This window comes from Serinus canaria, chromosome 8, assembly GCF_022539315.1.
Source record: "Serinus canaria isolate serCan28SL12 chromosome 8, serCan2020, whole genome shotgun sequence".
Lineage (NCBI taxonomy): Eukaryota > Metazoa > Chordata > Aves > Passeriformes > Fringillidae > Serinus > Serinus canaria.
This window is the reverse complement of record NC_066322.1, coordinates 6,870,833-6,896,483: the sequence shown is the minus strand read 5'-3', so window position 1 is coordinate 6,896,483 and position 25,651 is coordinate 6,870,833. Positions and strand designations below refer to the sequence as shown.

General features: G+C 38.7%; 1 protein-coding gene across 1 annotated transcript in view; it reads right to left on the bottom strand.

The window, feature by feature from the left end:
* Positions 1-25,651, bottom strand: part of AGBL4 (AGBL carboxypeptidase 4) — an 856,716-nt gene that overhangs the window by 621,254 nt on the left and 209,811 nt on the right. The window contains exon 4 of the mRNA XM_050977508.1: positions 19,753-19,847. Within this exon, the coding sequence (XP_050833465.1) occupies positions 19,753-19,847 (95 nt within the window). The remainder of the gene's footprint in view (positions 1-19,752; positions 19,848-25,651) is intronic.

Below are 25,651 nucleotides of genomic sequence, written 5' to 3'. Positions count from 1 at the left end.
GTCCCTGCTAAAACATGCTGGAATGTCAGCTTGAGAGTGCTGTTAACGTCATTTAATGATGAACTGCATCAACAACTCCAGGAAAAGGTGACAAAGAAGCTGTTTTGGTGTTTGACTTGATCCTCATCCCTGTGCTACACAGTTTACCTGAAGCAACTGGTTGCAGCTGACTGATGTGGCAGTAATTATTTATTAAGAAAGAGGGATAACAAGTAGGAGTTTTAATGTTACTATATTACTATTAAACAAACACACTTACTGTAGTTTTAGTGCATACTCTTCATTATCTCTTGTTGGCTAGAGTTATATGTGCAAAAAAAAAAATGTATGGCCTTCCTAATAAATAAAATTCAAGTACTGTTTATGCTTTGCAGCCTTGCAAACAGTAGTTGACTTTATCACTGGAAAACATTCTGAATAATTTTGAATCATTCTCTGAAGACTACTAACTGAATTCCCTTAGATATTCTGGGAGTCTCTTCTTACATTTAGATACCTGAGTTGATACCTGAGGACTGTTTAATTGTCCATGCACTCAGACCAGCACAACTCACAAAAATATCCTCAAGGGCCATATCAGAAGCCTTGTTAAAGTTGAGGTAAATAACCACTTTCCCATGTGTCATCTGCAAAGGCAATGGAAAGCAATCAGGTTGATTAAGCATCCAAATGCCTTCCTCTTCACAGCCCAGAGATATCTTCCAAGAGAACCTGCTCAGTACAGGACCCAAAGTGAGTTCATCTGCCCTGTGCCTCCCCAAGGTGATATCTTCCAAGAGAACCTGCTCAGTACAGGACCCAAAGTGAGCTCATCTGCCCTGTGCCTCCCCAAGGTGACCTCTTGGCCATTTTGAAGATGGGGACAACATTTGTCTTTCTCCAGTCAACAAGAAACTCTCCCTGTTTCCATTTCTACTCCAAGGCACCAATCAGTGGCAGAGGACATCAGCCAGCCCCCTGAGCACCTGGGATGCTGCTCATCTTCCTCCATGGCCCTGGAGGGGTCGAGCTCCTGCAACCTTGTCCCTCCATCTGTCACAGCAGCAATGCAATAACCAGTGTGAGAGTGGGCACTGTGCTTAACGTGTTTGCTCTGTATAAAACATTTTTTATGCTCTCTGTGTCTCACAACCTTATCATTTCCTCACAACAGAGAGATCAATCAATTTCATAAGCCATGTCTTCCAGGCTGGCTTTGATACTAAATGGTAGGAGAGCATTGCCAACACCTTAATCTTCACATGCTCATACACGTTCAGCTGCAACAGTTTTGACATGAGGGTCAAAAGGTTGATTTGAGAATAACCAAAGCAGTTCATAAGGTTAATTTGATAACATCCAAACCTGTAATCTGCAATCAGCTGAAGGAAGGAAGGACCTCCTGCTGCACAGGTGGTACAAAGATACCCATGTTACCCATAGCAGCTGGGGAAACAAAAATCAACAACATTGTTGTGGTAAATTCACAATGTGTACACAAACCCTTTGAAACAATGTGCATAAACGCCTCCTGTGAGAAACAAAAGCAGTCAAAAATGAAAATACAACAGTCTGCTGTGATCTGCACTATTTAATGTCTCACATGCAGTCATGCCTATGATTTTGTATTATTTCATTTCCCATGATCCCAGGTTTGTAATCTGGGACTGCTGAATTCTCAGACAGGAATACTGACCTGTCAGGTGTTTTTGATTTGGGATCATGTATTCCCTTTAGTTTTATCCCTCACAGCTACAGACTCAAAGCCACACTACCTGTGCCTTCCTGCACTGCCAGCAATGCTTGTGACTGCCTCTGTCTTCTGTGGGGGCTGCAGAGTCAGTCTGGACAGCTGATTACCCTGAAAAACACTTACCACACTCAGTCTTACGCTCTGCTTTCAGACAGACACAAAAATCACAGAAAGGACCTAATTATGACCCTGCTGGTTGAGCACACAGGCAGAGCAGTAGTGAATTCTTGTTTCTTTATGCCTAGAAGAAATCACACCTTTCACAAATTCCAAAAGCTGGATGGTCTCTACTTTTTCCCAACCTAGAATGCACCACCCCCTTGTAGCAACAGTGTCATGTTCCCCACTCCTCTCACCAGCCCAGACAATGTGCTCTTCCAACAGCTTCCACATTTCCTAAAGTCAGATCCCCTACTCCAGCTGTTCCCCAAAGCGCTCTACAATGTCCCTTCCCAGAACCCTACAATAGCTGTCATTAATTTCTCCTATGGAGAAATTAATTCCCTGTAACACATTGTTTGTGTGCTCTTGATTATGTTCCACCAGGCTGCTTACCCCATTTTCCGTGGCTTATTCTGATGTTACCATGGTACCATAATAAGTACAAGAAGCAGAGACTCTCCAACAGTGGATCACCTTTTACTGCACACCCCTTTCACTGGAAAGGAAGCAATCCACCTCAATACTGCTTCTTTTATTTCTTCTTTCTTTTTTTTTTTACTGAACTATTACCTAAAAGCCCCAAGAGCTTTCTAAAATATTTGCCCTTCACAGTTTAAACTTTTTTTTCTTGTTTGAAGTCTTCCACTGAGTAAGGCAATTCCTGCCAAAGTTATTTCAGAAAGAAAAAAAGAGTACAAAAACCCCCAAAAATTGTTAAAAAATCCCACCCACAAACAAACAAAAAAAAAAAAAAAAAAGGAAAAAAAGGGAAAAAAAACCACAAAGAGAAACCACTAACCACAATGACAAGAAACTCCTCACAGATTGGAATACCAGATATGTAATGGGTGGTTATGGGAAATGCTGACTCCTAAACACCACACTCCTATTTTCTGCTAGACTCTCATCAACAGCAGAACAAATCTATCATCTATTTCAAGCTTAGATGAGACCAGATTATAAAAGCAGTAGGATTTTTGCATGATACTGGCAAATATCTTATGAGATCAACTGGTATTTCAAAATTTCCATCAAATAATGGCTTTCACATGGTCCAAGGAGAATCAGACTTCTTAGAACAGCTCCCATATGCATCATACCTAGAAGCACATGCAAACACACCCTGAAGGATGTACCAACCCTACAAGTCCTGTGGGCTCCAGGAAGAAAGGTTGGATGACACCAATGATCACATATACAACAATATTCATATTTTTCATTTATATGAATACTTTTTCCACCACTGTCTGGTGAAAAACAAGCATCACTGCTACAGGGACTGAGTGGTAATTGATCCAGAAGTGCAGGCACCATCTCAGTCTTGCACAGCTGTGGTGAAACTGCTTCAAAGTCACTTTTCCAGCAGCCAGGCAGCACCTATAGTTTCATTGCTAAAAGCAGCATGCTGGAAGCAAGAGAACAGATAAGCCTGGGAGGGTCTTTGAAATTATTCACAGTCGTTTTACTGACAGTTTCAGCAGAACTTTTAACATTAAACAGCTTGCAAACAGAGATCAACAGCACATCAGCTCGTCCTGGCTGCAAACCTTCCGCAGGTTTCAAGCGATACGCAGTGGGCATTAGCACAGCTCAAAGAGTTTTCAAAAAGACTGCAGGAAGCTGGAAAATGCAGATATTTTCAAGCATAATTCATGATCTAACTGTTGCTTATGATAATTTTGTTGGGCAATATGCACTGTGTAGTTCTCGAAGGGAATAATTTGTATTATTTTCTCATTATAAACCTTGTTTTTTAGCCCTTGTAAAATAAAGAATGGCTGGATTTGTACCTGTCTCTTTAGTAATGGGACACTACCTGATTAACAATGCAATTACCAGCATAAAGTTTTTGCTATATCAAGTAATACTTAAAATAGAACTTCAATGTTTTTCACGTACAGAGCTGTGGGTTTCGTAACAACCTGTTTTTCTGCAACTCAAGAAATCTTCACAGGTTCAAGAAGAATTCCTTTAAACTTGATATTTGTGAAGAGAGACACGCATCTAAGAGACATTCAAACATTCCATGGAAAGGTTCCTGAAATTAACGTTTCAATTACATGAAGACTAGAGTTACACTTTTACAGATCTTCATGAACTGAAAGAACCTTTTTTTATTTGAAAAACATTAAAAATCTGTCTCCTCTAACGATATTGAGAGATATTTTAGACCTCAATTTCCATATCTACTTTAAGCCAAGTTAGTATGTGGGCATGTAACATTAATGTCGACTTATTCCTTCCCCTTTACTATCATTTTTATCCTCTAAGCTTGCCAGGTACATTCTGACAGTTGGAAGCCACTGAGATTTACCAGAGTCAACCTCTTGTACAGAGCTCCTAGAGATCTATTAGTGCCAAAAAAAAAAAAGTACAATAATTATTTAGCTAGGCCATTAAAAAAAAATTCCTTATTTCACCTTTAGACTTAAATTTTCACTGGCCTTGAAGAAAATATGAATGTCTGTCTCTGCTGTGATTACACAGAGCATGGTCTGGATCCTGTACAATACAGATGCAGTTTCACAGTTCTGGTTTGCATCATGCTTCTGGTAGGACTGGTGATTTGTTAGCACATTTCCTTCTGTCTCTTAGAGCTTCTCCTACTATTACAAATCTCTTCCTTTTATTTTCTGTTCTTTCTCTCCTCTTGTTTATTAATGGTCTTCACCACACTTGCTGAGAGAAGTTTTCCATTTCTTTATGGAGGACAGTAAAACTCCTCACTCCTCCCATCTGCTCTGGTAAAAGAGACTGAAATGCAAACCCTGCTGGGGAACTGTCTTCTTTCACCTTGACCTTCAGCACTCCTGCCACTCCTTGGCAGCTTCCAAGACAAATATCAGCCTGTGAGACCAAACTGGAACATTCCAGTGTTTCCTGAGGACACCAGAAAGGCAGCACAACAGAATCTTCAGTAGCTGGTACAGCTGAAGAGAAGCTCCAGGTGTGTTCACAACATACCTTGGCAGGAGTGCCAGTGCAGAAGAGAATAGAGTGTTCCAGCTGTCCACTGAGGGAAGTGAATTAAGGGGATTTTTACATGCTGACACAATTTTCCACAGGCACCCCATGATCCAGAACCATTTTCTAAAAGAAAAGAGCTTTCCCATCCTTGGGGAGTTTGACTTTAGCTACAACCCCATCTCCCTCTGCCTTCAGGTGGATCTCAGCCAGCTGCTCCTCACACGTGGGTGCTGATCCCAGCCAGGCAAGGGATGTTTGGGACACACTCCTCAGGAACAGAAGCAAGTGGGGTTTATGGTTGATGGCCACCTGTGCAGTTCCAGCATTTGGCAGAAGTCTACGCCCATCAAGGCACTTAAAAATGTGCTCCACTTTGACTTCAGTCAAACACTCAAAATAAAGTGAATGCTTCACCTGAGAGCACAAAATCCTACAATCTGATGGAGAAAAGGAGCCTGCATTATACTGATTTAAATCTAAAAAATTATTCCTGCTAAATCCAAAGGTTTCTCCAGATTTTACCTGATGTGAAAATAAGTACTGACCTATTGAATTCACAAACCCCACAGCCACCACACTCAGTTCTTTATCATGTGAGTTCATTCTTTACTTTCTCAACAGAAATATCTATATAATTATTCTATGCATGAGTAGTATTGGCTCAGAAAATCAACTAACATGGGATTCAGCAGACCCAAGAATTATGCAAAGACTGTTTTAAGCAGCTTACTATTTAAAAGAAACAATTTTTTTTTTTAAAGTGCATCTACCAAAAAAAGCAATAAAGTTCTTTGCACACAAGCAAATTAGCAATACTTCTTCAGTTCAACCGAAAAGCTGTGGACATTGAAAATTAACAACAGTCATTGCAGGAGGAGAGAAAAGCTGCATAATTATAAAAAAAATATAGTTATAGATGTCCATTTGTGAGAGCACATAAATGAGAATTAGATGGGAGAAAGAAGGAAAATAAGCATAAACATAAATTTTTTTTAAAACAACCCAGAGATACCGGATGCACAACAAAAACTGGCCACAGTCCCCCTTTTTTGCAGCTGTGGTTTTACTGCAATTAGTGAAGCCACATCAGTCTGTTTCAAGTATAACATCATCTAAAAATATTCAATTTCTAAACAATATTTCCTTACAATTGTTTCTTTCTCATTCTCCTACCCTTTCCCTACCTCTAGGCTGTCTGTGAATGCCAATGGGTGGTTATGGAAAACATTTGCTGTCGTATCAAGGGCTTTCAGCCTCCAGTAACCCTGTTAGAACAGGTCTTTAATTAGCATTATAAATAATTGCTGACTGCATTTTCATTCTGGGATGCAGAGAAAAGTTGATTTAAAACTAATTCCAATTCAGGAATTTTATTTCTTTTTCTGCAGTTCAGAGATAGAGATGGAAGAATGGTCCTCACTCAGAAGTGACTGGCAACCTCTTTATACATTATTTTCCAGGTCATTTCACTGAGTGTTTTGCAGGTATTCCATTTCATTCCTTGGCAACTGACCCAAAACTTTGAGCTGGATTACTTCAGAGATAGGCATTGTCTTTGGTATTCTTGGGTAAAATAAAGCTATTTTTCTAGCCTGCAATACACCAGTGAAGATTCCCCCTCCCAGCTCCCACATTTTTTTCTTTATAATGGCATTTTGGCCTTAATTATTGGGCTCAGAAGAAAAACATCCATATCATTATAAATTAGAAAATGTTTAATAAGAATGAGCTTGAACAAATTTTTTGTTATAATGAAAGGATTAGGATGCCTGATAGCATTAATATTAAGGAAAAATTAAACAAAATTGCTTTTTATCTGCTGCAAACTATGTTAAATATTTAATATGCCACATTATAAGGGCACCATTTGCACAAAGGGTACGACAACCTTTGTGGTATGAGCCTTCATTTCAGCAGTTCAAACTCAGTTGGAAAAACTTCTAAAAGCTAAATTTAAAACTATGTGCAGGGAGGTTTTTTGGCAGTTAGACCTGAGAAAAACATCAAACCTGTGCAGGGCTCCAGCAGAACATTTTGCAAACAGTGGGGCTAAAGAGGCTGCCTCTCCTGACCCAGCACATGGTTTATTTAGAAGGGAGCACTGAGTTTAATTGTTCTGGAACTTATGGGAAGCTTTTCTGTTGCTTAGCTTGGAGTGTCTGGATGTATTTTTAGACAGCTTTGAAACATTAAAAAAAAAAAAAAAGCAAATATTCTGAGGTGATGAAGGGCAATTTCTTTTTCAGTAATCTAGCAAGAGATAACTTTAATGTAAATATTGTGAGAGGAAAGTTCTAGCTCTCAGATTATGATAAATGAGTATAAATATTCCTTTATAACTAATAAGGTGTGATAAATCTGCTAGGATCAGTAGTATGCTTCTGAAAAAAGACCAAGTCATTTTCTAAAGTCTGAAATCCTGGAAACATTCAAGCTTTCCCTGGGCATTTAAACAAATCAATCTCCAGAAAAAAACCAGAAGAAGTAAGCCCCAAACCCCAGCTGGACCTGCTTACAGCCACCTGGTATGGCATGCAATTTTAAGGTAATAGTATAACAGTATAATGTAGTAAATTTGGTACTAGATTTTTACTGCTTGCAGATCACTGAACTGAGAAACAAATAAAATGAAAAAATTCTGAGGCTGTGCCTAAGCTGCTCCTTACAATGACCTTGAAAAAAAATCTATTATCTTTTGCCTTTATCTCTCCTCCTGTAAAATGTGATAATAAATACTGGTCAGACCTTCTATCTTGGGATGGGACTCTGAGCAGAAAACAGCAAAACATTGCAACCCCTTGGCTTTTGCTGGCCGAGTTTCCAAAGTCAGCCTCACACTCTACAACACCAAAAATGTAACCAGAATCACCCTAACTCTTCAAAACCTGTTGAATCACTAGGAGTTAAATTTAAAGCTCTCCTTCCACCTCAGCTGACTTTCATTTGATCCATCCAAGTCAATTGGTTCCATCTCTACCCAAGGCAGCTCTTAGCTACTGGACTGGGGAGCAGGCTCAGCTCTGTTGTGCAATCCGTGTCTGGGGCCATCATTTAAAGATCTGTAGTATTTTTCCATTCTCTATTTCTTACAGATATCATCCTCACTGAATAAAAACTTTCCTTCTTTGCAAAACAAAACAAACAAAAAAAACCTATACAATTGTTTTATTGTTACTGTGGTGTAACTGAATCCATGACTTCTGAACGCTACTGGATTTTCACAGCTGCAACACTGTTGTTCCCAAGGCACAGCTTTGTGAAGTTCACATCTCACATTTGAGGAAATCCAGTATTAAACAGGAGAAAGAGAGAAGTCAAACAATCTCAGAGACACTGCAGTTCATGATTAGCTTCCAGATTTTCTGACTCTGGCATATGTAATAACCTTTACATATAACAGGAAAAATAAGAGAGATTTTCCTATGTTGCAGTCTAATAGATAGGAAAAAAGAGTAGTTGATCAGCATTTCAAAACTACAGGTGTTTCATTTGAAATTGAGATGGAAGACATCCAATAGAATCTTGCACAAAGTGAAGGTAAAAAAATCAGTACTGTTCAAAAACTCCCCAGATTCAAGTCTGATTTACCACTAGAACAGTAACAAGATATATTTTTATGCATCAATATTTTAATAAAATAGACCTAAGTTATATTTTTTAAGCTTGACTACAATATCTGTATTATGCCACTTAGGGTCAGAGGGGATTTTTTGATATTTTAAAGTGTTCATTATCCCCTCCCAATGCAAAAAAAGCAGGATCCCAACATGAGAAACAAGTACAGAGGCACACTGGAACTCAAAATATCAAGTATCTCTACCTAAAGGAATATCTTAGAAAATTCTCCAATAAATGGCTTTTGCTGAGGAATTAGTGATCATTAAGCTCTCATGCATGTGGCTCGTGCTGTCAGGCAGATCATATTAGTGAGACTTGGAAATGTTGTGCATCTGCTAGAAAGTATCTCAGCTTCACTTACCAGAAGGTTTTCTAAACATTAATTCACATTTTTGGTGGCTTCAAGAGAGATAGCTTTTATTAATTACTTGTTAAATTAAAGCTACAAACAGCCTTTATTTATGTTAGCAGAAGATTCTGTCAGGGGATATCTTTATTTCATTGCACTGTAATTTCCAAAAACTGAAACCTTCAAAAGAAACTCTAATAACAAGTTTGGTTTGGACCTAAAATTGTGTACCAACCTTTGAAACAAAGAACAAAAGGAAACCCTCACATTCAACTGCAAACATTAGGGTATTGAAATATCAGGTTGTGCCGAAAACCTCTATTTGGAGAGCAGAAACTTTTCAAGCATGAAATCCCTCCTTCAAGGGAGGCAAACTGAAATCAAAACCAAAACCAAAAAACCAAACCTTTGGGAATGCACCATGCCATTTTCACTGCCATCACTCTCCTTCCCACACCTACATGCTGCTCTAAGTGTCTTGATAATTCACTGGAGAAGAGTTTTCCTCACCTGCAGAATTTCAGGGGAAACCACACAGTGGCAGTACTGTGAATGCAAACACTCTGCTCTGTTGTGCAGCAGCTGCTAAGAACTAAAATACAGTTTTCCAGCCTTGCTTATGGTTAAGCTGGCTGTTTCTTTTCTATCTAGAAGAACATGCAGTCAACATGTAATTTATTTCCTTCTTTAATTTCAGTATCCAGAGGTCCCAGGCACATTTCACTCCAGGCTACTATTTTTTTGGCCCTTTGTATCCCTCCTTCAATTCCCCTACCCAGATATGTTTTTAAAGCCCAGCTCCTTAATGCAAACTTGGAATTCTTTGCCAAAAGAAAAGGAAAGGGAAACAAACTGAAGGAGCATCCCCATGCAAAAATACCAACACACCCACCCCGGACATTTATGATTCATCTAGGTTATTGGTTTCTGTACTTTCATAGCACACAGAAACAAGCTGATGAGTATTAGAAAGGACAAATCCAGGATGCCCTGTTCACTTCCCTGTACTCTGAGACTCTTGTCAAAGACTGCAGCCACACAGATCACAGATGTCAACTTCTGATTTACAAGTACCTCACATCAGCTGGGAAATTTCCACTCTCTTGGAAATGTCCTCCAGATGAGCATTCTCCAATTGTAAATAACTTTCTGGTTTTAAAACCCCCAGATTTCAGGCAGGAATGGAACAGTTAATATGAACATGTATTCTTGAAGAGCGTGACACACAGCACAGGGTTTATAGTCGATTTGTTTTTTAACTTATACAGAAAATTCTATTTATATCCATCAATCCCACCTAAATCAATTCCCCTTCATTTCACCAGGTACACACACAGTACTTCTCTTTTTTTTTCTTTTTTTTTTCTCCTCTTTTCAAAGCAAGAATCAGCTTTTTCCCTGCAGGGGTTAACACTCAGTGAATCTGAACGTGTTTCCTTCCCTACTTATCTTTGCTTTTAGCTACAGAAGCTGCTCCTGAAGGTAAAGCCCTTCTGACTGCACATGCAGCAGCACTTTTCCCCTGGCTGAGTCATTCCTCAAGTTCACAGAGTTGAAACAAGCCAAACACTTCCTGGGCAGGATTGGCATCACAATCCTTTCCACCAGTACCCCCAGGATGGAGACAGTCCCCCAGGAGAGCCCAGGGAATTATGTTTAATAAAACACTACACAGAAAAATACACATGCTACATGACTCCCCTTCTTTGACTGAATGACATTTAAAAAACAACCATAAGAACATTAAAGTATCCAGTACCACAGCAGATGGGGGAAAAAATTCTTTTTCTTATCAAAGCTAAATTATTATAGCACTTCTGGTTGTGAAGCCATGAGGTACTGGTGGTTTTTAATTCCACTAGGAAAAATATTAGGAGAGGATTTTATCACATATTAAAAGGCACAGTAAGTTATTTTAACTTGGATATTCCTCATTTTCTTTCTATGCTAAATCTATCCTTTCAAGCTGAATCTCTTTATCTTGAGCTGAAATGTCTCTGCCTATAAATTTTGTAAACAGTATCACATATTTCCAGTAAACAATTCCAAAAGAATTCTCCACAGAATGAATTCAGCATTTTTTACAGCAGCACCCCAGAAAGGCTAAAAAACAGTGATGTCTTCAAACAAAAAACAAACAGAAACACCATTTTCTTCCCCAATCTCAACAGCAACTCCCTGTTAGGGAAGTTACTAATTTTACCATTTCATGTCATTTTACTACAAGTCTAGTTACCTGGTACCAGTCCCTCATAAATTAACACCCAATCCTTACTGAAAGTCTAATCCTTGAGCTGCTGAGAGGACACTTTCTGCTCATGACCGTGCTTCTCATGACCCCATTCCTTCAGCCACAGGTTTTGGGGCAGATCAGCAGAGTGAGCACACACACCTTGGTTTCCAAAGGGATGCTGTTCCAGCCAGGAACCAGCCCTGCCCAGACCCCTCACCCCAGCAGCACCCTGATTTTCCAGAGGCAGGGAACTGTCAGCAAAGCTGCCAGCTTTCCACTGAGAGCCTGGAGCCTCACCTTTCCATTACCCAAAACCTCTGACAGCCAGTTATCCTCCTGCTGCCTGAGCAGTACTAGACAGAATGACTGGAATTAGTATTTGCTGCCAAAAAATATTGGATACTTTCTAATCACACTAGGAGAGCTCTTGCTAGGTTTTCAATCTCAGAGATGCTTAATAGAGTGGAGCAGGAAGACAAAGTTTCACTTTCACGCTGGAATTCAATAATCCTACTTGAAGCAGTTTTAAAAAACAAATTTTAGGCACTGCCTCAGCATCTAAAGATACAGGAAAGATCTTATCCCTATTGTATTATCGTTAAATTTTAATTCTCTCAAACCTGTGCCATATCCTACAGAAGTTAATTCATAACTTATCCCAAGTAATCACAGCATAAACCCCAGGTTTTTATCTTTTGGGTTTGTGTACCACTGTTGAATCCCATGAGTCCAAGTTCAATATACAGCACCTATTATGTTAATGTTCTCATCCTGCATTATCACTTGCCATACTTATTTACTGCTTGTTTTCTCTACAGTTCTCAATTTCCACAGTGCAGCAAAATGTTTTTGTCTCCTATTTTATTTTCTATTAAAAGAGCAATGGAACTCACTGCTCTGACTTTCACCATGGCACCTCAAATATAAGGCAAGTGCCCAAGAACAGTCTCACTTTTATCAGAAGTTCACACCTTTTCCTCTGCACTAAATATTGCTTCTTCACAGCAAATGAATAAAAAACTTAGTTGTTAATGATCCAAACAAACATTTTAAAATATTAGGCTGGGTGTTTCAGCCCTAACTTTGCTTAGAATTGTATTTCTGATGTATTGCACATTCTATGCTTTGATGCCATATGTAAATTTAAACAGGACTATGTATTTTTAAAACCCTGTGTTGAAAGATCTTTAAAGTTGCAAGGCTAAGTGAAGGAAAGCCAAAATTTAACCCGACTGTGCTGCGTCCTGGTGCATTCTCAATTATATTATGTCATAGGTTATTACATCTTGTTAAATTCAACTTGTCTAGCACTCTTCAGACCATTATAAGATTCTTAAAGAGATGTTACATTTTCTGATTACAGTTTTTGGCTCTTATTTGTGTAGTTTTGTGTTAACAGTCTGATTTTCAAGTACATTTCTTGGTGACACTCAGCTTTGTCTGTGTAGAGCTCTTACTACTAAGTACTTACAGCTGATAAATGCCATTCTTAACAGAGGTGATTTTCATTCTGCTTCACTCCATTAGTCCAAAGTATAAAATTGCAATGAAAAGCTGCAATGTCCTCTTGGTAGTTTGACTCTACTTTGAGCTCAGGGCTGCCCATATTTATCTAACTTACAGACTCATTTCAGGGGAAAAAAAGCTTCAATTTTATGTACTTTTTGTTAAACCTGCCAAGGTTAGGGACCCAGTTCTGTGAACACTTTTCATGCAATCAGTTCCACCAAATGCCCATCACCTGAGGAGAGAGAATGACCTGTTTCAGGATGGGATATAATGCACAGCTCTGGTCATATTTTGCAGCTATTAAACTCAATACCATGGACTGTAGTGGGAAAAACCTACAATTCAGTTGTTTTAAACTGCCACAAAAATCTCCCAACTGCAAATTTCTTTGTGGCTTGCGCCGGTGATGGGGGAGCTATTTTCACACAACTGTGTGCTTTTAAGAGTTTTTGGAGTTCTCATCAGAACCCCAGTAATTAAGTATTTATAGATGACAAAAATGCACCTAACAGGAACAAACTCATTTGTTTCCTATGGGCTTCAAAGCTTTCATGAATAAAGTAGTGCCAAGGGTAACCTTTCATGAATACAACCTTAGGGATCACAGAGTGCCCTCAATCAGTGCAGGGAACTCATGTTGACAGAGTATATGGGAAACAGATTGAGGTATTAAAGCACATAGCCTCTGGTGTTTTAGATGTAAATACTGTAACCATCAAATATTTAGACTCTTATGTAAGCAGTATGTCATTTTTTAAACAGTTACTGCTTGGGATAAATCTTTAAGGATGGAATTTTCAGAAGTGCTCAGTATTGGCCTAACTTTGCTCCTACTGAAATCAATCATAAAATTTTCACAACTTTAGAAAAGGACTTTGTCTGTTTTTATGTTTCCACAGCACTAAGCACAATAAGTCTTGATCCTGGCTGGGGCCTTTTGACTCTGCTGTAATCTAAATAAATTGATTTATAGGAGATCAGTTAGATAAATGATGAGGCAACACACACATACATATAAAACAGCTAGGGTTTTTCATGATGGCATAGCAGCCTTTGGAACTTCATCATTTTCTCTTTGAACCCTAAAACTCATTTGCCTTTCTTTGTATTAATTTCTTTGTTATTAGTTTTCTCCAACATAATTCCATCTTAAATTTGCAGTGAAGTATCCCTCCAATAAAATGTAACTTACATTCTTGACACAAATCCCATTTAATCTACACAATAAACACATTAATTTTGGGATCTGACTCATACATTTTTTCAGCAGAATATAATATCTCCTCTATTTCCACAAAAGCTGGTGCTCATGACAGTGATATGGAATCTCCTCTCTACTTCCAGGAATCTTCTACCTTTGCTGAGCTGGGAAAGAGGAAGAGAGTGTTTCTTTTATAGGTTTTTTGAGTGGTTAGAACCGTTTCTTTTGTAATTTTGCAAGATGCACAAAAACATTAATTTACCCAGGGATTGGCAGTTATTTCACTTTAATATACATGCCAACCTGAAAGCTGTCTAAAAAGATCTCATTTTCTTCCAAAGAGCTGCACTAAGGCCAAGACAAAACTCCTGCTTTTCACTCAACGTGGGATTTCAAAGGGTTGATACTGAAATGCCTTTGCCCCTGTTTTCTCCAAATGGAATGCTGTGATTGAAAGGAAGGCTGTGCTTCCACAGACAGTTCTCAAGGCATTTTGTGGCAGCTGCCACCCCCATTCCCTTGCCCCTGCTTCAGCGACTTCTTCCCAGTTCCCTTGCTGCTCTGTGCTTGGAGCTGTACAGCTGATTTTGGATCTCTGCCACGACCCAGACCCAGCCTAAGTCCTCTTTCTCTGCCTTGAAATCTTGGTTTTACCCTGAGCCCACCCCCACTGGTGCAGAGCTGTGCAGGATGAGGGAGGGGGCAGCTCTGAGGAGCTGGAGCTGCACCTGGCAGGGGCTGCCTCACCACCCACCTGTGCCACATCCCTGAGCCTCCCAAAGCATCCTCACCACATCCCTCAGCAAAGCAGGAGCAAGCACACATGACATCACAGAGCTGGCAAAAGAACAAACCTCCAAGAGTAGCCAAAGCTGTAAAACAGGCCAAGGAAAGAATCAGGTAATGCTAACAGCTTGTTCATCTTCCTCACCTAAATTCAGGTGATGTTATCACTAGCCCCAGCCTGCTACATATTTCATAGTAAGCAATTTTAGTCTTTCAGATTAGCAAGCTATATATATATTTAGTGCTTTATTCTCAAACTGTTTCACCACAAATGACAGCTCATTTCACAAACAGCTTATCTTATGGCTAAAGATATATAAATACATACTAAAAATGCTGCTGAAAGTCTCAGAATGTATAATGCAGCCTGGTAGACATGGTAGTGATTGTAACACTGCATTGTAGACACAAATGTTAAAGAAACTTGGCAAGAAGCGACACATTTTAGCTACTCAAAATTCAGATTTTCTCAGACTTGTCCCCTTCTGATGAATGGAACATATGGGAGTATTGTTCATAAAACTTACATTGCTTTTCTTGATGTCTACCAAAATCCCTCATCATGACAATATTTACCAAGATACATCAAGATTCAAATTTGAATTAATTACCCAGAAGTTTTTCTGTGCTTCCAGGTTTGCTGGAAAAGAAAAACACTTCAGAAGCAATGTGTTGGGAGCATTTAGCAGAAGATGTTTTAGCAGCAGAGGTAGCAGAGTGCTTGCTAGGGAAGGGGCCTACCCAGCTAAAAACCATCACTGCTGAGTGAGATAAAAGACAGGGAAGAAAGCAGCTGCTTTGCCAAGAAGCAGTTTGAAATCTGACATTATAAACAAAACACATTTAGATCTAGACATAAATCCTCCGTCTGCTGAAGGCTCAATAGTATTTTAGCTAGCATTGTTACTTACAAACAAACAGTTCCTGAAATACAGCATCAAAACTGCAGAACAGCCTTTAACCTTGTGTTCATCCACTCAAGAGCCATGTTATTTATTATCCTTTATCCCTTAATTATGGGGACTTCACCTACTGCTCTCTGCTCATTTGAAATGCAGAATAAAATACAATGGATGTCTAAAGACTTAACAGGTGTCAACCAGATATTTGCCAGCTACTGCTACTATTCTACTGGGAAGAGTTGCTGTTCTATAAATACTAATTAGAGTTTTGCACATGATCTTGCTGAAATACCTAAGGTGATGAGTGGCCAGTTGTTACTTTTAAAAGATTAGCACAATTTGAAAAACTAATGTCCCCAATGAGGCAATGCTCACACTGAATAATCAAGAGTTATAGCTGTTCTCTGCCCAAAGGGAATATTTGCTCACTTCATCATTTGGAAAATCTGCTGCCTCTCCAACAATTCACTCTTCTATTTAACTTTGAGAAACTTGTAAAACTTTCTGCAATCAATAAATTAGTACAGTATATGTACTTAGATGGTCTTCCACTGCTATGCCCACATGGCAGGCTTTTTTGCTACCTTTACTTCCAAAGACAGAGCTCTTAGTGTGAAATCATGATTAAAAAACTGCAACAAAATAATGTTGTACTTAAATCAAGCAGCAAGGAAAAACAGGATTACATCACAAGGTCCATAAACACAGCAAAAATTCAATTTCCTCAAATCCACCTCCCTTCACATTCTTCATATCCACTAAACAGGAAAAACAGACACAGGCAAACCAGAACAGGTCTCTATGATACTGAGGTTTTTATATTAAAAATTTATATATAGTAATTTTTGATTTTAAAATACCCTCCAATTCTCTAAAATCTTGCTGCAAGACAGCTGAAAAACCAGTAAATTTTCAGCAAAATGTTTAAGTGACACAGCCTGTTCCCTTGGTTGGTAAGAACATCTGGAGTTTTATCTTGTCCAGTCTGCTGTGGAAAGCAACTGATGTCACAAGGTGTGACACATTGCTGAATTTCTGTATGTGAGCTGTGCTTCAATGCAGTGAATTTGGTACAACTGATAGAATCCCTTACTATTTACTGTCCATGACCTCATGAGGGGAAAACATATACATCATTTTAATCAGAAATTTTTTCCAGGCTTTAATTTTTTTTTTTTTTTTTTTTAAAGAAATCTTTTTCTTTACAGTGAAACCTATATTCTTCCTTATCCCTCAAGGATATCCTTAGTGCTTCCTCTTTTTCAGTAGCTCATTACTGGAAATGTTTGGCCTTGCCTCAAAAGAGAAGAATATGTCAACAGCAGAACATCTGTGTCCACATGGAGTGCTTTGATGACAGTGAAACACTCCATTTACATCAGTAACACTGAGCTGAACCTTGATGCTGTCTGCATTTAAAGATCTTACCCCACAGGGCAAGAGAATACAGGTCAAAAACGTTGATCTCTGTTTGACACACTCTCTACTTCAAGAGCACTTGGCAGCAATTTGTTCCAGAGTCAAGAATCAAACTCACAAAGTGTTGCAAAGCTCGGAGCCATGTTTGCATAACCACCTTCAAAACAAATATTAAAATTCACAGTCTCTTGAGGCCAATCTGCTTTTGATATGCAGGGGTTTGTGAGCAATACAGTCAAATTCTAGCCTGAACGCAGGAGGAGTTTTCATTTAAAGCAAAAAGCCTTAACTCGGGCTTGAACATCTGCTACTAAGAGGGATGATGTACCTACATCTCTCAAATGCAAAAAGGAAAAAAGGCACTTTATCATCTAAAAGTAAAAACTGATCATCTAAAAAGGGGAGTGGGATAGTTCTGTGTGACACAGGGGTGTGCCTATCAGTGTGGGCAGAGGAAGCTGGGTGAATTTTGGCACAGAACAAATGCAGGCACAATAATGATTAATTCCTCAAATATTTCATAAAGAGTTCAGAGATGAGGCCTGAGCTACAAAGTATTTGTAGCCCATGGCTGCTGGTATTTAAATGGATTTTGAAACCTTTAGTGTTTCTTCAGCTTTTTGTAATTAATATATCATTTTCTAATTGAATTACATTGTGCCCACAAAAACTGCTCTGCTGACATAAACCCTAATATGAGGTGGAGAGTTCCAAGAGTTTCCTTCCACACCTTCCTCCCCTCACCTAGAGCTCAGCACTTTTGCAGCACTGAATGATGCAGAATTGCTTACAGGACTAATACATGCAAAACATCAAAGAGGATCCAATCCATGCAGCTGGATATTGCCCTGCTGGTGTTCAAGGACCAGAGCCACCTGTGTGCTGCCACAGCAGCTGCCAGGGCTGCTAAATCCTATTGCAGCAAACAGAGAAAGAGGAAATTTTGTTTACAGGTTGCACTAGAATGCCATGGAAACAGATACAGAGGTAACTGTGAAAGGCATAATCCAAATGGAAGACAGCCCTGATAGAGCTCATATATCCAAAAATAATATATATGTTTTCCCACTTGGCAAACACATGCATAAATCCTATTAACATCAAGACAGAAAATTATACTGAGTAGACCCCAATATCACTGAGGTCCCTGATAACAGTATGAATTAATGTGCACCTTCAAAGCAGAGCAAGATGTTTTCATATGCAGACTATTAGGAAAAAATAAAAATATCTTAATAGAATAATCATCCTTTTTAAAGAAAAAAAAAATTACATCTTGAATTTTTGAAACAGGATTAAAGTGTGGTAGTAGCCCTGTAAAAGGAAGCTGCTCAGCACCTGCTGCCTACACTGTGCCTGGCTTCAGGCAATATTATTCATTCCTCACTTTCATGGGAGCAAAATATATCCTCTAAAAATATAAAACACAAAAATAAATAGATCTCCAGGGAAATTGAAGAGAAATCTGTTTTAAAAATAGTGAAGGAGCCTCTATGTTCTAAAAAAATAAGTCCATTTTGCATTGTTTTGTAAGATTTACACTTTAATTTGAAACCAAAGTAAGGCATAAAATTTGTATGAAAGCAATATCTGATTTATAGATAAACTTAAAACACAATACACTTAGCTGCAAATACCAGACCCCAGTGAGAACAGCAAAAGGTTTTGAAAGATGATTAAAATATGCTTGATAAATGTGGTCCTGAAATGCCCCAAAAGATTTTTCTGAAGTTAAATAGTAAACACAATTAGCATGGCTTTTGCTACAAAAACACTAAATGCAATGGATTTTTTAAATTAATTTTCAATGTTATTACATGTTCCTATTGAACTGGAATTGACTCAGTCCACTAACTGTACTGTGAGTCACTTCTTTTGTCCATATGACCTTGCCACCGAGACAAAAAGCCAAATATCCATTCTGCTGGTCATGTGAAGAGGAAGCCACACAATGAGAACAATCCTGTGACCACCATTTCCATCTTGTGAGTGGAAAATTTGTGACAGTTGAAGCATTTAAGAAAGATATATTCATAAAGCCCAGATAATGTCCAGCTTGATCAAATGTATTACTAATTAACCAATAAAAAGTAGCAGCTGTGAAGGCTGACAGGAATAACTTACTGTACACCTCTGGCCTAACCTCACTATCCATATTCAAACAAGTCTCCTGGCAAAGGCAAATCAAATAATTCTTGGGAGTCTTGCATGCATTCAGACTCACTAGATTTACATATTATTATTCACAGTAGATATTTCATTACATTTGCTTTGAGAAAATGTACAATCTATATGGGCATTCACATGTTTAATATGCACATGAGTTCCCATTTTGTACATTTTATGTAGCTGATATGAGGTTGTTTGGCCTCCCTCTGCCTCAGACCAGGCACTGCTCGTTCACATGAGGTCAACTCACGTGGCAGAGCTCAAAGCTCACATTCCTCCCCCCCAACTCCAGCCACCCCAAAACAGGCAGAACAATTCTAAGCAGCTTTTCAAAACCAGACCAACCCCAGTCCAGCCTATCTCCCATAAAATTTCCAGGGTTTTTCTGGGAAATTAATGCAGGTGAAAAATGGTACAATTACTGTCCTGAGAGCTGGAAAGTCGCTGAAAAACAATTTGCCCCCAGCCCTGACTCCTCAGTTTGCTCCAATGGACATCCCTTCAGTCGTGGCACTTGGAACAAGGCACTACAGGGGCCTCCAGAATTCACATTCACTTCTGTTCCAAAGAGAACCTCTGCTCACAACACTGCTGCAGCAAGGTTCCCATACTCCCAGGTAAAAGTGCTCCCCAACCATGGGGGCTTTGGTACAAGTGCCAAGTAAAACTCGTTTATCTCATTAATTCTTTGAGAGAATAACTCACCATTTCGGTCTGCTTGTGGATTTCACCATTGGAGCCATCCCATCTCTGTAGAGGCTTTTTGTTTTACTGAAGTTAACAACATTGAAAATTACTCTCTGGAGGGGAAAAAAAAGGAAAAGAAAAGAGACCAGGTATAAATTCTGAAAGACTTTCTACATGTATAGTCTATACCAGATGAATAAAAATATACACGAATAACATGTGCAACAGATGTGTACCTTATGAATTATTGGTATTCTCCATAGACTCAGATAATGGATATCCTGTCTGTTCCAAGTATTTAAAATGTCCATGTTGTTTCCCGCTGCATTGATACACATGAAATATATGTTTTTAATTTAGCACACTGATTTTTCAGTAGGAATCCTAGCCAGACGAAAAAATGAGCAGAGCTAGTCCAGTGTGCTGCAGTGAACATTACAGAGGTGGATGGAAGGCTGGGAGATCGGGTAGCATTCCTTGTGAAAACCTTCTAACTGCTTCACAGAGTCATAGCATAGAAACACAGAATTGCTGAAGCTGGGAAAGACTTCCAAGATCAAGTCCAGCCATTAATCCAGCACTGCCAAGTCCATGGCTGAACCACGTCCCTGAGCACCACATCCACATCCCTCTGGAGAAGGTGACCACTTCCTTTAGAGGACAGTTCCAATCCTTAACAACCCATTCAGTGAATATTTTCTTTTCCCCAACAATGTAAAACCTCTTGTCGTGTTATAGTTTTCTGATTTTTTTTCCCCAAAGTAAGGAAAATTTCCTTTTTTCTGGCAAAAGGAAGAAGAGTACAGGATACCTACCCAGAAATTGCACATAGCCAACAGTTGTTTGAATGTGATAGATAAGAAGAAAATATTCTAAATCTGATTTTAGTTTAAACTAAAACTTTGGGAAAACTGAAGATGATGTTTAATAGGTCAAGGGAAGCATAGAATTTAGATCTTTAGGTGTAATGGACTGATACTAAAAGCAATTTAATGCAGGGGGAAGACAAGAGAAAACAGAGACAAAACCTTTTTCTTTACCATCTGTCTGCTTCAAGTAATTTCATACAAAATTACTTATTCTGTCTCCGTTAAGAAAGTCTAAATTGGATCTAGCTCATCTCATGGACTACACTGACTTTTCAGATGGCAAATGCAGTATCCCTCATTTGTTGAACTCTTTTGATACCCAGTGTTGATGTACTCCAAGAAAACAAAATGCAAAGTCTAAATTAGTTTTTATAAAACAGTCCACAATATAGTGATACGTTTCTATGTCTCTCTGTACATTTGTTTTTTAAAGGTAGAAGTGAAGACAAACCACTAAAAATTATATTCACACTTTTCCTTTAGAGCAAGCTCTTGTAATGTTGGCACCCTTCATAGTGGTCCACAAGAAGCCTAAGAACTGATTGATCACTGTTTAAAATCAAAAAATTTTTGACTAAAACAATAAGCTTTCATATGTAAAACTTTGCAAAAACAAATCTGGACCTTCCAGGCAGTCTGCTCAGGCAACAGGGAGTGAGAAGATTAAAATGAAAGGAATCAGCAGTGGGACACAAACAGGATCCAGGTACATTTATCCTTTCATATGGGGCAGGTAGGAAGCCAGGTAAACTGCATAGCCCTAAGTGGCTCTGTACTCAAGAAAAATTAAGGTTTTTTTGAGGTAAGGTAGTGCTGAAGATTTTGTGAATGGGAGCACATACTTGTATGCTGCAAATTCTGGCAATCAGTAAAAGCAAAATCTAAAAATAACCTGTAGGTTTGACTAGAACTGACATGAAAAACTAGCAAGCTGGGAAAATCACTTTTTTGAAGGTGGTAATTCAATTTTGCATCAAAGGCAGTAGGGAAACTACATATCCCAGCACAACAGTTTTCCCGTATTTTGAGATTTTCTAGTGGTCATGAGATGCACTTATTTTTACAACTCTGGATAAAAGAATGCACTCTAATTTACAGAATGTTATGTCTGTAATTTTAGGTATTTAGGATATTCCTTATCTGATGAAACATCCACTTTTAGAGATCTCTAGTTATTTTCTATCTAATGTTTATAGTGGATGGCTTTAAGTCAGAGAATGGAATTCAGGTCTCTGCATGCTTTGTGCTCCACATGGAAACATTTCCCTCTATTAGAATGTTCAAATTTTCCTCTGTTACTTAACTCTGTTCATATTTTTGAAAACAAATTAAGTTGCAACAAATTGGTTTGTTAATCTTGATGTTTGCATGGAGTGAATGAAACAAACAAGATCTCCAAACCAATTGCCTTAAACTTTGGATGCAATCATGTCACTGTTGGAAAGGGAAAGTTGCTAATTTTGTTCCATACTGACTCAGAGCAGACAGCTGGTAGAGAATGTTCTTATTCCAATCAAGCTTATTTTGTATAATGAGTTGGGCAAACGTACACAACTGGGTAAGCAATGTATATAAAAACAAAAATATGCAGCTCATTTAACACAACGCTGCCGATCGTCGCGTTCCGAGCGCTCAGCAACGCGCGCCATTCCCCCAGCGTGGCACCCCGCTAGACTGGCAGAACCAAAAATTCAACAGCACAGAGCAGAACTTTTATCAACACACACACACACCACTGAAGCCATAAAGCACACAAACCCAAGCACTCAAATGAGCAGCTGAACTCCGTCAAGCGCTCCTGGTGATGGTTAAAATAGTCCATGCAGCTCAGGCAGTGGAGTGTGCAAAAATGTAATGACTACAGGATGCACGCTGGATACACACACTGGAAAAATATGCAGCTTGCTCAATAAGGTATGCAAACAGCTTTGGACTGAATGCTGTCATAAAAGGCTGTGATACAGCAATCAAAGTTTTGCTGAACAAATCTAATTTTTAGTCTAATTTCTGTCTATACTTCTATCCTTAAACATACCGGTTAGGCAGTGTAAAGAGCAAAAGGACTAGGAACAAACAATTCTATTCTTGTTTCTAGAATATCTATCATATTCTTTCATTTTTTGCAAGAAAAGTATCGCTATTCTGAATTATTATATCAGTCATAGAGATGTACAAGATTGTCATCTTATAAGCAATATAATTGAGATACTCCAAAATGAGTATTCAAGAATTTGAGACATGTCAAATTAAGAAAATAAAACTAGATTAAATGTACTTAAAATTCCCTATAAATGGTTCTGGTCTCCAGAGCATCAATACAGAGAAAAATTATGGAAATTTTTACAATGAAAATACTTGTTGGGTATTTGAGAGTCTACAAATACCACTAAAATAAGAAATATTCAAACTGATGCTGTACCAGAAATTATAATTCTGTGCCTTCACTTCAGATTTAGGATAAAATCTTAAATATATTGCATTATTTTGACAAACTGAGCTGCAATTTCTAGGTAGGTGGAAGAAGCATGGTGCAGAAAAGCCTCTCAGGAGAGCACAGAGTCAAACCAGCTCCTGGGGATGCACCAGGATGTGTTGTGGCTTCACAGCATGAGGGAAGACAACTGCTGCAGTCTCAGGCTCTGTGCTTGGGCAGCCAAATCTGAGACAGATGTTGGAGAACATGAGACAAGGCAGGCAAGTTCTTCCTACTGAGAGAAGCAGGAGGAGGACATCTTTCCAAAACATGGGCAGTAAGATTGGATTTGAAGGTATCTTGCTGATAAAACCAATGGGACAGAAAACAAATGAAAAGCTTGGTAATTCCTTTAGCCTTAAAATTGACATTGAAATTGAATTTATGTCTAGTTTTCCTTACAGTCCTTTGCAGACTTACTTCAGGAATCAAAAGCACAATCAGGTATTAAGGGATGCTCGGTATATTTAAGGTGAGCAGGACAAAGATGAGCCATGAACAAAAGGAGGAAAGGTGTTTGAAATACATCACATTTTCTACTTATTGCCAGCAGTTTTCCTGACTGGTGCTGGAAGGATCTGCTGGCTGTTTGGGGAGCAAGCATACATCAGGGTGGCTTTGGTTTGGAGCTGAAGGCACTGGGAGTGGATGGTTGTGTTGAGCATCATAGTCCAACAGGCTGGTGGGAGCACAGGGTTCACCCAGCTCCCAGCAGGTTTTCCAACTGAAGCAAGTTTTCAAAATAAAGTCACACCTTTGACAAAAGTTAAGTGCCTTCCCCCAGGATCAGGACACATTAGGTCCCTTCAAAAAGGCTCCCAGGTTTATTTTGCACGGTTTTCCCTGGCTGGCTGCTCACAGAAATAAATGTGCAGCTCTGGCTGACATTAAAAGGGAAAAAAAAAAACAAACACACCACAGAACACCACAAAATTCTGCCTGAGGCAGACACCTGGCATGGAAAATTTTGTGTCAAATCATTACAAGTAGGAGAAGTTTTAACTAACTGAAAATAGGGTTTGCAGTAGGAAGTGTCAGGCCTTCTTAATATTGATGTAACATTCATATAATAAATATTTAAAATTATATAATACATTTAATATTAATAGCGTAACAATTTCAATTCAGTGGACAATGCTGAATGCTACCAGTATGAGCTTTCAAAGTACCTGGGGACCAATTGCTTGAAGCCATTCATGGACAATTTCTTCATTTAACCAGCCAAAATAAGACAACTGGGCATTAAGTATTAGTAGTAAGACCTTTTAGCTGAAATTAAGCTGAGCTTCTTTTCTTTGAGTGAACATTAAAGATCCAAAGGTGGTGGATATCACGGGGCTCTGCCTTGCTTATGCTGCTTAATCTTGCTTTCCTCTCCTGTAAGTATTAGTTTTTTGTGAATTCCTGAAACCTGCACCTTTTTTTGAGCTGGCTTCTTCCCTTGGCAAGACTCTTGGTTATCCTTTCCTTCTTTTTTTTTAAAAAAAGCTAAAGATGTAAGTTTTCATCCATTTAAAGGGCAGATCTACTTCAGAAGGAGAGAAAGAAAAGAAAAAAAAAACCCACAAAGAAAGAAAAACGAGCCAAACTCATGACTTGTGAGATTTTGAGACATCATTTGTGAATGTGAGAAAGTGGCAACACGGGATTGCTGCCTGCTCACCAAAAAAAGTGCTGCATTTCAGTATTTGAGTCAGAAGGTCTTTAGGATCTTTTCTGACAAAGCACCTTATACAAAGCTGTACAAAAATAAATTGCACTGGAGGGACTTCCAAATGGCAAGAAAAAAGTGTCACCTGCAACTGTTATCAATGCTGAAGAAAACAAGTAATATAACAGTCAGGTCTGTGCAAAATCCCCAATGAGAACTTACAAATAGCGTTTTTCTGACCTTTTCAAATTTAAATCATTCATTACTGCTAACATTTTAAAATAAGCCATGCTTTTCTTTTCCCTTTGTAGGAACACTTGTCCTTTCAAATGGAAAAGTTTTTAATATTGACAGCATTTAGCCTTTTTCTCTTCAGCTAAGGAGCTTTCAAAACCTGCTGATGCTCAGGAGAGGAACATAAATTCTCACTTTCAGAGGGGGGAGAATGCTGGGGACCACTGAGAGCTCCACCAGCCTCCCTCATCAGCTGCACCTGTGTCTTGTTAACTGGAAACTGTCGGGTCTTTACAACACAACAAAATTTTAGGAAAGTGACGCAGCAAATGTATTACAGATTGTGAATTATTGCTGTTTTTCCCTTGGTAGAGATCTTCATTTAGTTACTTGAAAGAGAGGAATGCTGAAGTCTGGGATGTTGCAAAGAGCAACATTTAAAAGAGACCCAAAGGATTTTAATACAACAACACCTCGGATAGAATGCTTTGCTAACTACTAAATTAGTTTACCCTTTATTGTGGTATTTGTCTGTGTGTGGGAGATATTTTGGGTTTGATGCCAGCCCAGCACCCTCGAGCTGTATGAGTGGTGTTCAGCTAATGGGGTTTAACTGTGTGTCAATGGCAAAAAATGCTTTTACAAATAATTACTAGTTTAGGTATTTGCCCAGTTATCTGTCCTTTCTGG